The sequence below is a fragment of the Zootoca vivipara genome, chromosome 7 (genome assembly GCF_965207765.1).
Source record: "Zootoca vivipara chromosome 7, rZooViv2.hap1.1, whole genome shotgun sequence".
Taxonomy (NCBI): Eukaryota; Metazoa; Chordata; class Lepidosauria; order Squamata; family Lacertidae; genus Zootoca; species Zootoca vivipara.
In genome coordinates this window covers 82946760-82960880 of record NC_142590.1, presented here as the reverse complement: position 1 = coordinate 82960880, position 14121 = coordinate 82946760, and the positions used below count along the sequence as shown (strand labels likewise).

The 14121-nt window shown below is 47.0% G+C and overlaps 1 protein-coding gene across 2 annotated transcripts in view; it reads right to left on the bottom strand.

The window, feature by feature from the left end:
• The window catches only part of GNAS (GNAS complex locus), a 193460-nt gene extending 183564 nt beyond the window's left edge, over positions 1–9896 (bottom strand). For both annotated transcript variants that reach the window (XM_035123345.3, XM_035123346.3), the window contains exon 1: positions 9075–9896. In XM_035123345.3, coding sequence (XP_034979236.1) covers positions 9075–9312 — 238 coding nt within the window. In that variant the 5' untranslated portion in view covers positions 9313–9896. The remainder of the gene's footprint in view (positions 1–9074) is intronic.
• Positions 9897–14121: the final 4225 nt, after the last annotated feature.

Here is a 14121-nt window from a genome sequence, read left to right as displayed (position 1 = left end):
TTTTAGCTGAGTTATGGTGGGTAGTGGCAGCGAACAATCCATTGGGTTATTCTGCTGTGGGTTTAATCCTAGTGTTAAAGGTGGGACACTGAGAGGCCCAGCCAAATTGGTCTTCCTAATGACCCCTATAGGGACGCAGGTGGCACTGTGGGTTAAACCACAGAGCCTAGGGCTTGCTGATCAGAAGGTCGGTGGTTCGAATCCCTGCGACGGGGTGAGCTCCCGTTGCTCGGTCCCAGCTCCTGCCAACCTAGCAGTTCGAAAGCACGTCAAAGTGCAAGTAGATAAATAGGGACCGCTACAGCGGGAAGGTAAACAGCGTTTCCATGTGCTGCTCTGGTTCGCCAGAAGCGGCTTTGTCATGCTGGCCACATGACCTGGAAGCTGTACACCGACTCCCTCGGCCAATAATGCGAGATGAGCGCGCAACCCCAGAGTCGGTTACGACTGGACCTAATGGTCAGGGGTCCCTTTACCTTTTACCTTTACCCTTTACCTAATGACCCCTATGGGGGTGGCCAAGGTACAAAGAGGGGCAAGAGCTCTCTTAAGGAACTCCAGGTACGCCACAGAAATTTAAATGACAAATTAATCAACCCCACCCATGTGGCTTTTATTTTAAAAAAGACATTTAAAGGTTGCATCCCCCCCCCCAAGTACAGGAACAGAGAAAGGCAGCTTATATAGACTCAACTGGCCCATCTAGCCCAACACTGTCTTCCCTGACTAGCAGCTGCACTCCAGGGCTTCAGATGGGTGGGCATTCCCAGCCCTATCTGGAGATGGTAGGGATTGAACCTGGGACCTTGTGACATGAGAAGCAGATGCTCTGCCACTGAGCTATGGCCCTTCAAATGTTAGAACTATGCAAATCCCTTCATGGCACATCTTACGTTCCTAGAGTCCTATTTTGAGCTTTCCCAGCTTTGGGAAGAAGGCTCTAAGACCCTTTCAGACGGGCTCCTCTTTACTTGCCTTTGGGAGGGCAGAGAGAGTGTTGCAAATTAGAAGATAAGCTATTTTTTGGCTTACAACAAGAGGACCGGGTGAACATCAAATTTTGGCCTTGCACAGGGCATCATAGTACCCAGGTCTGTCACTGGTGATGGGTTCTGGGGTCCAATTGCCAGGCCACGGGCTCTCTGCCCGTTTTGGAAGCTTGAGACTTTTTTGTGCAAACTAATCTATTCGAATTGCCCTATTTTTGTCCCATCTCTACTAAATGCTCCTCATTTGGCGGAGCAAACACACAATTGCCTGCAATGCTCCAAATTTAGAACATGCCGACTCACCGTAGACATTTGTAATGACCTCGCTTTTCATTTCTGATCCATTTCCTCATAGTTCTCAGCTCTGCTTTGGACAGACTAGGCAGGAAGGACTGTGGGTCCCCGACTCATTGCCAATAAAAAGGTCTGCTAGGAACCTACATTACAAATCTTCTATTTTTTTTTTTAGTGATTTCATAAGTGCAAGAAACCACTGTTGTGAAAGCTGCTCCTTCCCTGAACCACCAGGAGACCCCAATCACAGTGAAGTAGGAAGGAGGACAACCTGCAACGCTGGGAAACTGGCATGAGCTTTCGTCTGCATGCACACTTCTTCAGATACACTGAAACAGAAGTCACCAGACCCTTATATATAGTGAGAGGGTGGGGAGGGGTATGACTCAGAAGGGTGGTGGGAATGGGTGATCGGCTGATAGGTGTGGTAAACCTGTGGACGACTGTTAACGACTGCAATTGGCCTTACAGGAAAAAGCAAGGGGTGAGATGGCTAAAAATAGCTTTATCATGTATAATGAAATAAGAATCCAATGCTCTGTTCAGACCAGGTCTCTCCATGGTTTTAAGTTTGGTAATAAGTTGCAATTCAGCAACTTCTCTTTCCAGTCTATTTCTGAAGTTTGAGCAGTTCCTGAAGCCAGCCAGAGCCAACTGCGCTACCAGGCTGCTGAGGCTGCTGCTGCCACATTTCCCAGGGAAAGATTTGCAAATCTGGGGACATTCCGGGGATGGAATTTGTCCAGGGACAGATTTGCAAATCTGGGGACGTCTGGTAACCCAAGTTTAGTGGAGTTTGTAACCCGAAACGTTTGTAACCCGAGGTACCACTGTACAGCACAAGACTTAATCTCAGGGTTGTGGCTTTGAGCCCAACATTGGGCAAAAGATTCCTGCACTGCAGGGGGTTGGACTAGATGACCCTCGTGGTTCCTTCCAATTCTATGATTCCCTCTGGGTGTCTTTGGACTCCAGCTCTCATCATCCCTGACCTGTGGCCACTGATTTTCAGTGTGCTTTCCAAAGTCACTCCCCAAATGTCCCGAGACTGCTGATTACCTTGAAGCAATCTGATGATGCTGAAAAGACCCAAGAGCCACTTATTTCTTTTTAATTAGCTATGTGAATCTCACAGAGCAGGGAATTGCCAGATGGGGAGGAGAAGAAGAGGAAGAGGAAGAGGAAGAGGAAGAGGAAGAGGAGGAGGAGGAGGAGGAAGAAGAAGAAGAAGAAGAAGAAGAAGAAGAAGAAGAAGAAGAAGAAGAAGAAGAAGAAGAAGAAGAAGGAAGAAAGAAAGAAAGAAAGAAAGAAAGAAAGAAAGAAAGAAAGAAAGAAAGAAAGAAAGAAAGAAAGAACAGGGGAAGAATTTCAAACCACAGAATAGTTTAAGTAAATAGAAACGAATTGTTTCAAAAAAGCTCCAAATGTAAACCACATTCCCATCCTGCAACTCAGACCCCTCAGAGTTCCTTACAAGTTAGCTTCTTAAGTCGATTACAGAATTCAATCCACAGATGTGGCTTTTTAAGCAGGGAGAGAATAACGTGGAAGGAGCAGGAACAAGCATGCATGAACTGGGCCGATAACACATGACTAACCCATTCCTAAAACGCATCTACATGAAAGTTAAGGGCCATTCTTCATGCTGGTAGTAGCACTGAACAGCTTTGTATATTACTGAAGAAGCAGCCCCGGCTGAACACACTGAAACTATTGGACAATATGTCTCTGAATCAAAGGAACATGAGAACAGAGCCCTACTGGGTCAGGCAGATGACCCGTCTAGTTCAGCATCCTGTTCTCACACATATTGGTAAATCAGGGGAAGCTACAAGCTGCATTTTATGGACCACTCAAATGAGTTGATCTGTGCTACATAAACACAAGCCCACACATTCTTCTGCTTTTTATTACAGCAGAAAACACAGTGAGGAGTTATTTCAACATGTTTGGTCTCCTTCCCCTTTTCTGTACTTCCCTTTCGGATCTTTCCCTCGAAGCTAGATTAATCCACATAACGCTTAGCATTTAGAATGACATTTTCCTGAGTTCTCAGAACACTTCACCAAACATTATCTCAGCAACCTTTTACGGCAGCTTTACAATGTGGGGCGCTGCTGTGCCGCCCCCCCCCCCCCATTGCAGAAGTGGAAGGGGTGCTCTGAGGCTGAGGGAAGTTGCTTGCCATTTAGAGAGCTCCTGCCTGAGGCTCAATGTCTGTCTCAACCTCAATACCAGTTCCTCTTCCAGGCATATTAACGGCTTTATCAAAGAGTCACTCCCCACAAGGGTTACATTCAGACGTGGGAAATAGGTTTCCTGGTTACAATGCTAGTGTTTCTGTCCTGTTTGCTAACATTTCTTTCATATTGCAGTACCTGTTGCATTATGGAGCTGTGGCTTTTTGACCAATATTCCCAGGGTGTCGCACTAAATTTCATCCACACCAGTGGCCAACGATGAACGGCATTGGGCACCATCGCTACTTTCCCACTCTTTCGGCACATGCATGCTTCCGATCCCTCACAAAAACAGCAGGAAAAAAATTGTATGCCACCCCCAAATTTAATCAATTTACTCCTGTGATTTTCTGGTTAATGGAGTTGCTAATGGATTATTTCTGGAACCAGTTAACACAGAAACGAGTGCTAAAGATTTTTGTCATCTTTAAAAATTTTACTGGTATGTTCTGTATTTTGTGTACTTATATTTGCATTTGCATTTTTCAATGCTCTGTATTTTGATGTATTGAATGCACAGCTCATTGTGGAAAAGTGGCATATAAATCAACTGAATCAATTCCACTATATTCTACTAGATTTCTGCAAGTACCTGTAGTTTTTACATCGCCGCTCCCTGGGCTCTGAGACTTCTCCCCTTGGAGGTTTCGCAGCTGGTTCTCCTACCATTATTCTGTGTCCAACCATCCATGACATGCTGCTGGCTGGTATTCAACTCTGAATCTAACTTGCGTTAGACACGCTGAATACTCAATAGTATATACATATCTGAAATAAACAAATTTTCCCTGATAATTGTCCATGCTTGTTGCTGGAACTGAGGCGACCTGGGAATCCCACAGCTCCTCCAGAACCACAGGTTCCCCACTGCAGCATTTAGTGCCAAAGTCAAGAGCCATCGTGATTTTGCTGAGTGCCAAGAGCTACCGGTAGTGCAGTGCAGTGGTTAGAACGTTGGACTACGACTGGGGAGATTACGGTTCAAAACTCCACCCTGGATGATTGTGGAGCACTCCTTCTTGCTCAGCCTAACCTACCTTACAAGGCTGTTGTGAGCGTAAAATGAAGAGATTCAGCACCTTGGCCTTTGTAGTACAGAAATATAAAGACCATACAGAAATGGAAAGACCGCCTCTTCCCATATGAACCTACCCGGAACCTGAGGTCACCTTCTGAGGCCCTTCTTCACGTGCCTCCTCCTTGAGAGGACTGGAGGGTGGCAACACAAGAGCAGGGCCTTCTCTGCAGTGGCTCCCTGTCTGTGGAATGCTCTCCCCAGAGACGTTTGCGTGGCGCCTTCATTATACACCTTTAGGCACCAGGCAACAACATTCCTTTTTAACCAGGCCTTTGGTTGGTTGACCTGATGGACATCCTATACCCTTTTAAAACGTGGCTCTTGTTTGGGGGGGGTGTTATTGGGTTATTGTTCTTATTTTGATTTTATATATTGTGATATTTTCTGTGAACTGCCCTGAGGACCTCTGGGTATAGGGCGGTATATAAATTCAATAAATAAAGAAGAAGAAGAAATAATAAAATAGCAAGACAGTTAGCCGCTACAAGTTAAGCAGGGTACCCAAACCGTACAGGCTTAAACAGTTCCTACTGCAGTGACAGAGAGAAGTTGCCTTGTATGGAGCAGAGGCTGATGGCTAGAGGAAAACTAGAGCAGGAGAAACCTGAAATGTGTATGGCCACCAGGGTTTGGTTGGCAAAAACAGAGAAGTGAGAAACGTAAAGATAGGACAGAGGAGTGAGGCAGTCATAATGCTCAGTCCTGAGGAAGGGAGGGCAAGGAGAAGTGGTCTCCTGAGTTTCACTGTGGCCTGCAGGTGGAAAGCCGCAGCCGAGTCTGGGGTTTCTGGTAACTCTTGCAAAGAGTTTGGAATCATAGCGCTTTAAATATATGGGGTGAATGTGGCCCTTAACACCCCTGATTTATAGAGCTTTCTGGAAGGGCCAGTGGCAGCCCACGACAAAACAGCCAGTTGCAACCGAGACGCAAAGAATGTTCCACGCATGGAACACGGGGTCTGCTGTGATGCACAGCAGAGGTTCTAGCAAAACTTTAAGTAGCTGTAAGGTTCTTCAGAAGGGATAACCATGCAGGGTAATTCAAAAGCCTGTTAGCAGGAGGGCAATCTTCTGGTGTCAGTGGTGAGCAGAGCCAAAGGCTAAGCTAAGTGGAGAAATATATGCAATCTTTCATTTGCACAGAAGGCTAGTCTGCTCTTTTCCTCCATCCAGGCAGGCAAAGACAAATTCCAGCCAGGCAAAAGCACTAGCTCAGCCAGTTGGGTATGAGTCTCTTAATCTCAGGGTTGTGGGTTCAAACCTCACAACCTCTTCACACTTCCTAATCGACACATGGTGGCCGAGGGAGGAGGACGCCACCTTCCTTTGCCACGTTCCCAATAATACTTTTGCATCAGAAGCAGGCATGCTAAGTGAGCATAACTTTACCAAACAAAACCTGAATGGAAGAAATACACCTTGTTCCATGAAGCTAGGGACAGGCCTCTGGGATTTATTGGACGACCGTTCCCATCACCCTAACCACCAAGGCCAATGATCAAGGATGATGGGAGTTGTAGTCAAGCAACATTTGAAGGGCACCACCTTGGCTACCCCTGCGTCAAGCACTCTGAGCCACTGCCACAAAGGAAAAGTAACACAGTCGACAATCCTAACCTTTCTTCAGGGCATCTTTTTTAAAAAATTACAGGTGCATTTTGGTTGTAACTTGGTGAATTTGTGACTGAAACCCATAAAGACAGATGTTCAATTTGAACAAGCGCCCATACTAACCCAGCTTCACCCCACAGCCAGTCTATCGGCTTGTACTAAAGTGGGTAAACACAACGTATCCCTTGTCTGCTGCCAGCACACAGCACACAATTCACAATCTATCTATTTCCCTTTTTAGCATCTCAAAATCCATTCCTGTATCTTGATTTTAAATCTTTTTTTTTTTTTGCCAAGACAGCCTTAAGCTCGCAATATTTTTAGCTGCTATCCTAAATCAGCTGATACCTTGTGGCAGTCATCCCTGCCGCATTCCAGACAGGGCATCATAAAACGAACCTGTGCCCCCAGGCCTCAGCCACCACCACGACTCCATGCGCTCCGGCTTCCACCCAATATGTAAGCAGCCTATCAGCGCAAGGAGGATCCCTTTTACTCCCTCCACATGTGCACTTCCCAAAATCTGCTCCAGAGGGTTGAGTGGGAGCCCCAAGAACAGATTTAGGGGCACACAGGGGAGAAGAGGGGAGGGCATTCCGCTGCACAAATGGAAATCCATGCAATGATAGGATCAGTGTTAGAAATTAGCCAGGCGCCAGGCGCGTTTTGCAACCGGCGTGGGTCCAATTGCGACCATGTGGAGATCTCTGGATGCCAGGTTGGTGACTGACATCTCCACCTGGCTGGCCCCTCCAGCTTTCTCAAGCAGGTAAGCAGAAGAGCTTATGTATCGCTTTTCTATCCCACTTCTTTCTCCAAGGAGTATATGGTTCATCCCCCACCCTCGGTTAATCTCTACAACAACCTTGTGAGGTAGCTTAAGAGGTTGTGGCTAGTCAGACACTCTAACCACTACACCGCACTGGTTTCCTAGAGTACTTCAGCTATGGGGCAGCTATGTATACCTGTCTTTTCAGTGCCAGGTAAAGACCTTCCTCTTCTCCTAGTCCTTGGATGGTTAATTTGTATGTTCTGCTGAGAATTTTACTGCTTTGCTTTTATACAGTTGGAGAGAGACCTAGCATGGTGTAGTGGTTAGAGCAGGCTTCCTCAAACTCAGCCCTCCAGATGTTTTTGGCCCACAACTCCCATGATCCCTAGCTAGCAGGACCAGTGGTCAGGGATGATGGGAATTGTAGTCTCAAAACATATGGAGGGCAGAGTTTGAGGAAGCCTGGGTTAGAGACACGGGCGTAGGAGAGCAGAGTTCAAACCCCCCTCAGCCATGAAGCTCACTGGGTGACCAACCTTCTCTCAGCCTAACCTACCTCGCAGGGTTGCTGTGAGAACAGGAAAGGGAAGAATCATGTATGAAACCCATATTTGGGGAAAGACTGAATTAGACCCGCTTAGTTTATAGCAGGGATGAAAATACAATGAATACAATGCAGATACTTCAGCAATGTGGATTTGGGGAGGGGAGGCAGTGGTCCTTAATGTGGAAATATGGTTGCAATATGTACACAGAAATGCCCTGATTTTCATCACAGGGCCCGTGATTCTGGTTGTGAATATTATAATGTCACTCCTGTTCTAAATGGCACTCTCTTACTCTGGAAACCCCCAGAACTAAACCTGTATCTTAAAAAAAAATTGCAGCTTCCTCCCACTTATCAAACCACACCAACCGTGAATCAGCCTTTGTTTCTGTCTAGGAAATAATGAAAGCGATTAAGCTTAATTCCCCTTCTTGTAGGCAATTGTTGTGGTTCAGAACACATTAAATACTAAATGTAAAATTAGTACAAAGTGCTTTATAATATTCCACACACACCCCTTATCCTTTGTCTTAACAACGATATCATATCCAGAGTTGCAGACGCCGCAGCCTCACCCCCAGCCACATGAACCTACTAATACAAGCCTGTGGCATCTGTGGATACAACAACAACAACAACAACAACAACAACAACAACAACAACAACAACAACAACACCCTCAGTGCTTTGATTTGCCGGCACGCCTAACTAGAGCATGTTTCTCTTGCAAACACTCAAAACTTCTTTTTTTTGCAAAAGGAGAGCCAATAGGAAAGTGTTTCTTCTAGGGCTCTCAATTTAAGCCCATTACAGAAAAAGAGAGAGAAAACTCAAGTTTTTAAAAGCAGCAACAACTACAGTCATCCTCGCATATCTGTCATCATCATTTAGCTGTGTTGCTAAATCCAACTATATCTATATATCTATATCTATATGCATATGCAGAGATTACTAATCATTTGAAGACACGGGAGGGGGGGGGGAGATAACCATGTTGCAACAGCGGACCATCTGGCCCCAAACTTTCAGCCACAAGGAGAAGACAGCTCCTTCGGGATCTATGCATTGATCTTGAAGCTGAGGGGTTTTCTTTGGGGGTGGGGGTTTAAAGACCAGCAGCAGCACTAACTCCACGTCGACCACAACAAAAGACAATAGCAACAACAGCAACCCAAAGGACTTTTTGCACAAAACCTCCAAGCCAGAACTTTTCTCCCAAACGGCGCCGAAGGGGTGGCTGGGGGAGGCGGGGAGGAACCCAAACACAACAGATTAGGAGTGCGAAACCCAAATACAGACCGTAGAGGGAGCTTGTTGCCGCTGCTTATGAACACAGCCTTTCAAAGCTCGGGCACTCCAAGCGAGGGAACAAGACGCCGATTCTCTTGCAAAAAAAACAAAAAACCCGAAAGCAGGCAAGCGGCTTGCTGCTGGCAGACACCACATTTGCAGCCTTGCAGGGGAAAATAAAAATCTCGCCCACCGCGCCCCACAGACAGACAGACACACACAGGCACGTTGGCACCGCCAAGCCCCCCACTTACCCAACAAAAGCAGCCGGTGCGTCTGCTTGTATTGCCTCTTCTCGGCTTTGAGCGACTTGTCGATGCTTTTGCTCCTCTTGATGTCCGCTTTCTCTTTGGCCTTGATGTCCTGCTTCAGCTTGACCGCTATCGCCGCCGGACACTCGCCGCCGCGGTCCACCACCTCCACTTCCACGTTGCCGTAAGAGGGGATGGGCAGGTGGTCCCCGCCGGGCCGGAGGCTGTAGCACATTCCCATGCTGCTGCTGCTGCTGCTGCTGCTGTTGCTGCTAGAGGAGGAGGACGGCGTGGGACCCGGGAGACCCCCGGACCGGACACGATGCGCGCGCGCGCGCGCGCCCCGAGCCTAGGGATGGAACTGGAAGGGGGTGCGTGGGAGGCTGGATGAGTTCTCTCCCCTCCCCCCTCCTCACTTTCTCGCTCCTAAATAAAAGACCCAGGCAAACTCTGGGTGGGCTTTCCTTCGGGGGAATCCTGCGCTCCCTTTCCCGGGGTGGCTTTTAAGGTGGAACCGTCTCGTCGGAACTCAAGGGCGCATTTTTTTCTCCTGCTAGTCCCCTCGGGTTCATCTTTCTGCCCTCTTCCAGTAATTATCAGACACACAGAGAGAGGGAGAGAAAGTGACACACGTGACCGAGACGCGTTTACCGTAATCTCCAGAAAACCCGAAGGCGCGGAAGTGACTTCCTTCTGCCCCGACCCTTGTCTTTTGGTTGGCTCACTTGGGGACATCTCTCCACCTCCTCCTCCTCCTCCCCCTCGGTGCTGCTAGATCATATTTTCCTTCCCGGGTGAATTGCACAAGCGACACTGTTGCTGCGGCTGCTGCTTTGATAGAGGGGAGGAAAGGGTTTGTTTGTTTGTTTGTTTAAAGTAACCCCCAAAACTCGAGGAAGCGGGGGAGAGGCGGGTCACTTGAATGGAATAATTTGGCCACGCCGGTAGGTTCCTTTGGTTTCAACGGCGGAGTCCCGTTTAAATCAATGGGATTTCGGGGCGTGGGCGGGGAATCGCTTTGGCAGAATTAAACGAGATTACGGGACACACTTAACACAACATCTAGTTTTCCACAAAATCTTTTTTTCCCCTTCCCCAGTTAGTGACACACCCATGGCCAGGGAAGGATTAGGACCTTCAGAGGCCCCGAGCGCTGGAAAGATTATGAAATTCAGAATTTAAAGCAGTACTAAACCGTAACACTTTTTTAAATAAAATAAATAAATAAGACATGCATTTCTTGCGGTATATGACATAATCTTTTGAATTATGGTGCTGGAGGAGACTCTTGAGAGTCCCATGGACTGCAAGAAGATCAAACCTATCCATTCTGAAGGAAATCAGCTCTGAGTGCTCACTGGAAGGACAGATCCTGAAGCTGAGGCTCCAATACTTTGGCCACCTCATGAGAAGAGAAGACTCCCTGGAAAAGACCCTGATGTTGGGAAAGATGGAGGGCACTAGGAGAAGGGGACGACAGAGGACGAGATGGTTGGACAGTATTCTCGAAGCTACAAACATGAGTCTGACCAAACTGCGGGAGGCAGTGGAAGACAGGAGTGCCTGGCGTGCTCTGGTCCATGGGGTCACGAAAAACAACAACATGACATAATCTGGGTTGTTGTTGTTGTTTTGCATTGCTTCCATCTGCGTTAGTAGGATGCCCCCTGTTTGGGTGGGGAGAAGTAATAAAAATAGAACAGAAAAATAATGACTACTTCAACATACACAATTTGATAGATTATATATCAATTTGATAGAGAACAATTTGATCTATCACTCTATCAAATTGTTTCAAAATAAAATTCGCGTTTGCAGAGGGTGGGTGTCCCTGCTTTGCTGGTGCCCCAAACACATGCTTGGTCTGCCTATTGGGCGGGGTGCTATTTATTTATCCAAAATCCACAGTGGGGAAATTCCTTCTAACAAGGAACTAGTGAGCTTGTGGTCTTTCAGCTGTGCTTGGATTCCCAGCTCCCATCAGCCCTGGCCAGCTTGCCCAATGGTCAGGGGTGCTGGGAACTGTACTCCAGCAGTATTGGAAGGGCCATGGGGTCCTCCCCCCCCCTGCATTATTAGGGCTACTGCCTCTAGGGGAGTGTTTTGAGGCAGGGACTCGATAAAATTGGATTAAAGTGCTCTGTCGCCCCCTAGTGCAAAACCCCCCACAATTTTTCAAAAGAAACAAGATTTTGCGGTTTGGAAAGTGATGGGGGGGGGAAATAATTGAAAATGTGGAATGAACAGGTGAGTAGTGGGACAATGCACAAACACAATCAGATTCTGACGGATACTCATTGTCACACAACCTCCCTGCAGACAAACCAGTACAAAATGTTCAGTAATGACTGGCTGTAGTCTAACCTCTGCATATGATTTGGGTAAACAAATCAGGATTAAATCCTCAATGATAGGTTGTCTGGAGGAGCCGGAGGACCAAGCAAAACGTCACAAAATAGTGAGCTGAAGTCCTCCTGAACTCTTCATCAAACTAGGGCTATGAAAGACAACAATGAAAGATGGAAAGGGCCTTTCATGTCACTTTTTTGTTGGGATGTGAATAGATGCTAGGAGAGGATATATTTATTAGATATTTTCCTTCCTTCCTCATGTTTGTGAGTTCAGCAGACTGCCATCCCTTTGCACCCTAAGAGAAGCTTAGATAGGCTAGTTTTAGCCTTTTAATTAATCCAGGATGCTTTAAGGAAGACTGGGTTTTCCTGTTATGTCCCCCTTTTCTCTCCCTTAAAACAATGATCACAGAAATGGTCTTGTTAAAGGTAAAAATAGCATTTACTCACTCAGAATACTTGTTGCAGAGTAACAGATGCAGCAGCTTTGTTCAGACAGACTCAAAATGGCCACTCAGTCACAAAGACATACCTAAGTCTAGCTTAAAATCTGAGCTCCATGCTCAGACTAAGCAGATGTTCTCACATTGCTGGCAGAGCAGAAAGAGGTGGAAAGACTAAGAAGGTGTCCCCAGGCAGGTAAAGGTACCCCTGACCATTAGGTCCAGTCACCCAACAATGCTTGGGTTGCGCGCTCATCTCACTCTATAGGCCAAGGGAACCAGCGTTTGTCCGCAGACAGCTTCCGGGTCATGTGGCCAGCATGACTAAGCCGCTTCTGGCAAACCAGAGCAGCGCACGGAAACGCCGTTTACCTTCCTGCTGTAGCGGTACCTATTTATCTACTTGCACTTTGACGTGCTTTCGAACTGCTAGGTTGGCAGGAGCAGGGACCAAACAACAGGAGCTCACCCCGTCGCAGGGATTCAAACCTCTGACCTTCTGATCAGCAAGCCCTAAGCTCAGTGGTTTAGACTACAGTGCCACCCACGTTCCCCCCAGGCACCAGGTAGGAGAATGGGAGTGTCTCTCGCAGAGTTCTGTCTAGCAAGCTTACAGGAAAACTCTGTGACCTTCTGCTACTATCATGTGCCTATTTAGCAAAACATGGATTGTTGGTTTCACTGCACTTTTAATACCCCACCTTTTTAAAATGCCCTGGCTCCTGCTCGATGAAGAACTCAAACTCAGGTTATGGTTTCCACCGAAACTTTTAATGCTCAGATTGGTGCAATGCACAGGCAAAATGTTGGCCAAAGGCACAGCGGGTGTTACAAGCAAAGATGTTGACCCAACAATGAAACACCCCTTGCAACCCCTAGGCAAAACTCAGCCCAACAAGTGGTTCTGATCCTTCCTTAGACTGAGCAAGCAACCTACCACTTTTCCATGGCATCTGAACCAGACATGTCTGTTGACGCCTGCATTGGTGTCTCCCCTGGCCTGGCCTGCCCTGGGTGATGGAGGAGTCGTTACTGCCTTCTCAGGGGCCAATGGGGCAGGCAGAGTAACAGCACACACCTGGAGAGGCAGAACAGGACATGCTTTTCACCAACTCCTATTGGGAGATGCTGGGGATTGAACTGGAGATCTTCTGCCTGAAAAACAGATGCCCTGCCATTGAGCTATGACCCTTTCTCTGACGCTTTGGATGGTAGTGGTTATCTGGGGCCAATCCAGCTGCTCCCCCATGTCCGAGTCCTGGCATCTGCTGGAGGTCAGAGACCTGCTATGTGTCACCCTTAATAAGAACCAGAAAGATGGGAATCAAAACATGAAGAGAAACTATAAAGGTCAGACATTATTAATAGCTCTTTCTCCTTTCCTTTCCTTTTCTCTTTCTTTGGGCTTTGGAGAGCACTAGAAGATGAGTGAGGTTATATTTAGTGTCCCGGAAATTTGCCAAGGCACATTATGCAATAGAAGGGAGTGCTTTACTCCCTGCAGAGAAAAAAAAAGCACTTGACTAGATATTGGCGAGGTGGGCAACAGCTACCTGGGTAAAGGAAGTGGTTTTGGAATTGGTTTTCCTAGTCAGTGAATGATGGGTGTTTGAGACTTCGCTTGACAAGCCCTTTGCTGCTCTCTAGCCCCACAGCAGAGCTGATGTTTGGGGATCAATATCCTGCCAACACATTAGCAGGTGCTGTTAATGTGGAAGCAGTTAACAAGGCTGAACTTTCTAAACTACGTGTTTTTAAAGAAAAGCAGCATTGTATTCACAGGTCTTTGCAGACGTAATTAAAATTTATACATCCTGCAGTTTACTTACCTTAACACTCATGACGATAGTTGTATGACCTGACATTTATTCCACTTCCTCGTGTGGAAGGTCTCCCATTTTGCACCTTCAGCATAATAATGCCTGTTTTACAAACAGCAGAAACTTTCTACCTATTAGAAACCAGTGAGAAGAATCAGGCAGATGTTACTTGCGCTAAATTAAAGGCATGGGTACCAAAACTACAAGGACCATTTCTCAGTGTGTCATCCAAACCCAGACTTGCAGTTTGTCTCTTGCTCCCAACAAGCCACAAGCTGCAACCAAGGTTTGGTTCTCGGTTTACTGCTCTTGGTTTGACCGGGGGCAGCGGGAAGAGAGACAAACGAGTTCAGACACGATGCTAGGGTTGCCAGACTCAATAGTGGACAGGACTTCTGTGCCTTTAATTGCCCTGCTCTCTTTTGAGTCTGGAAAC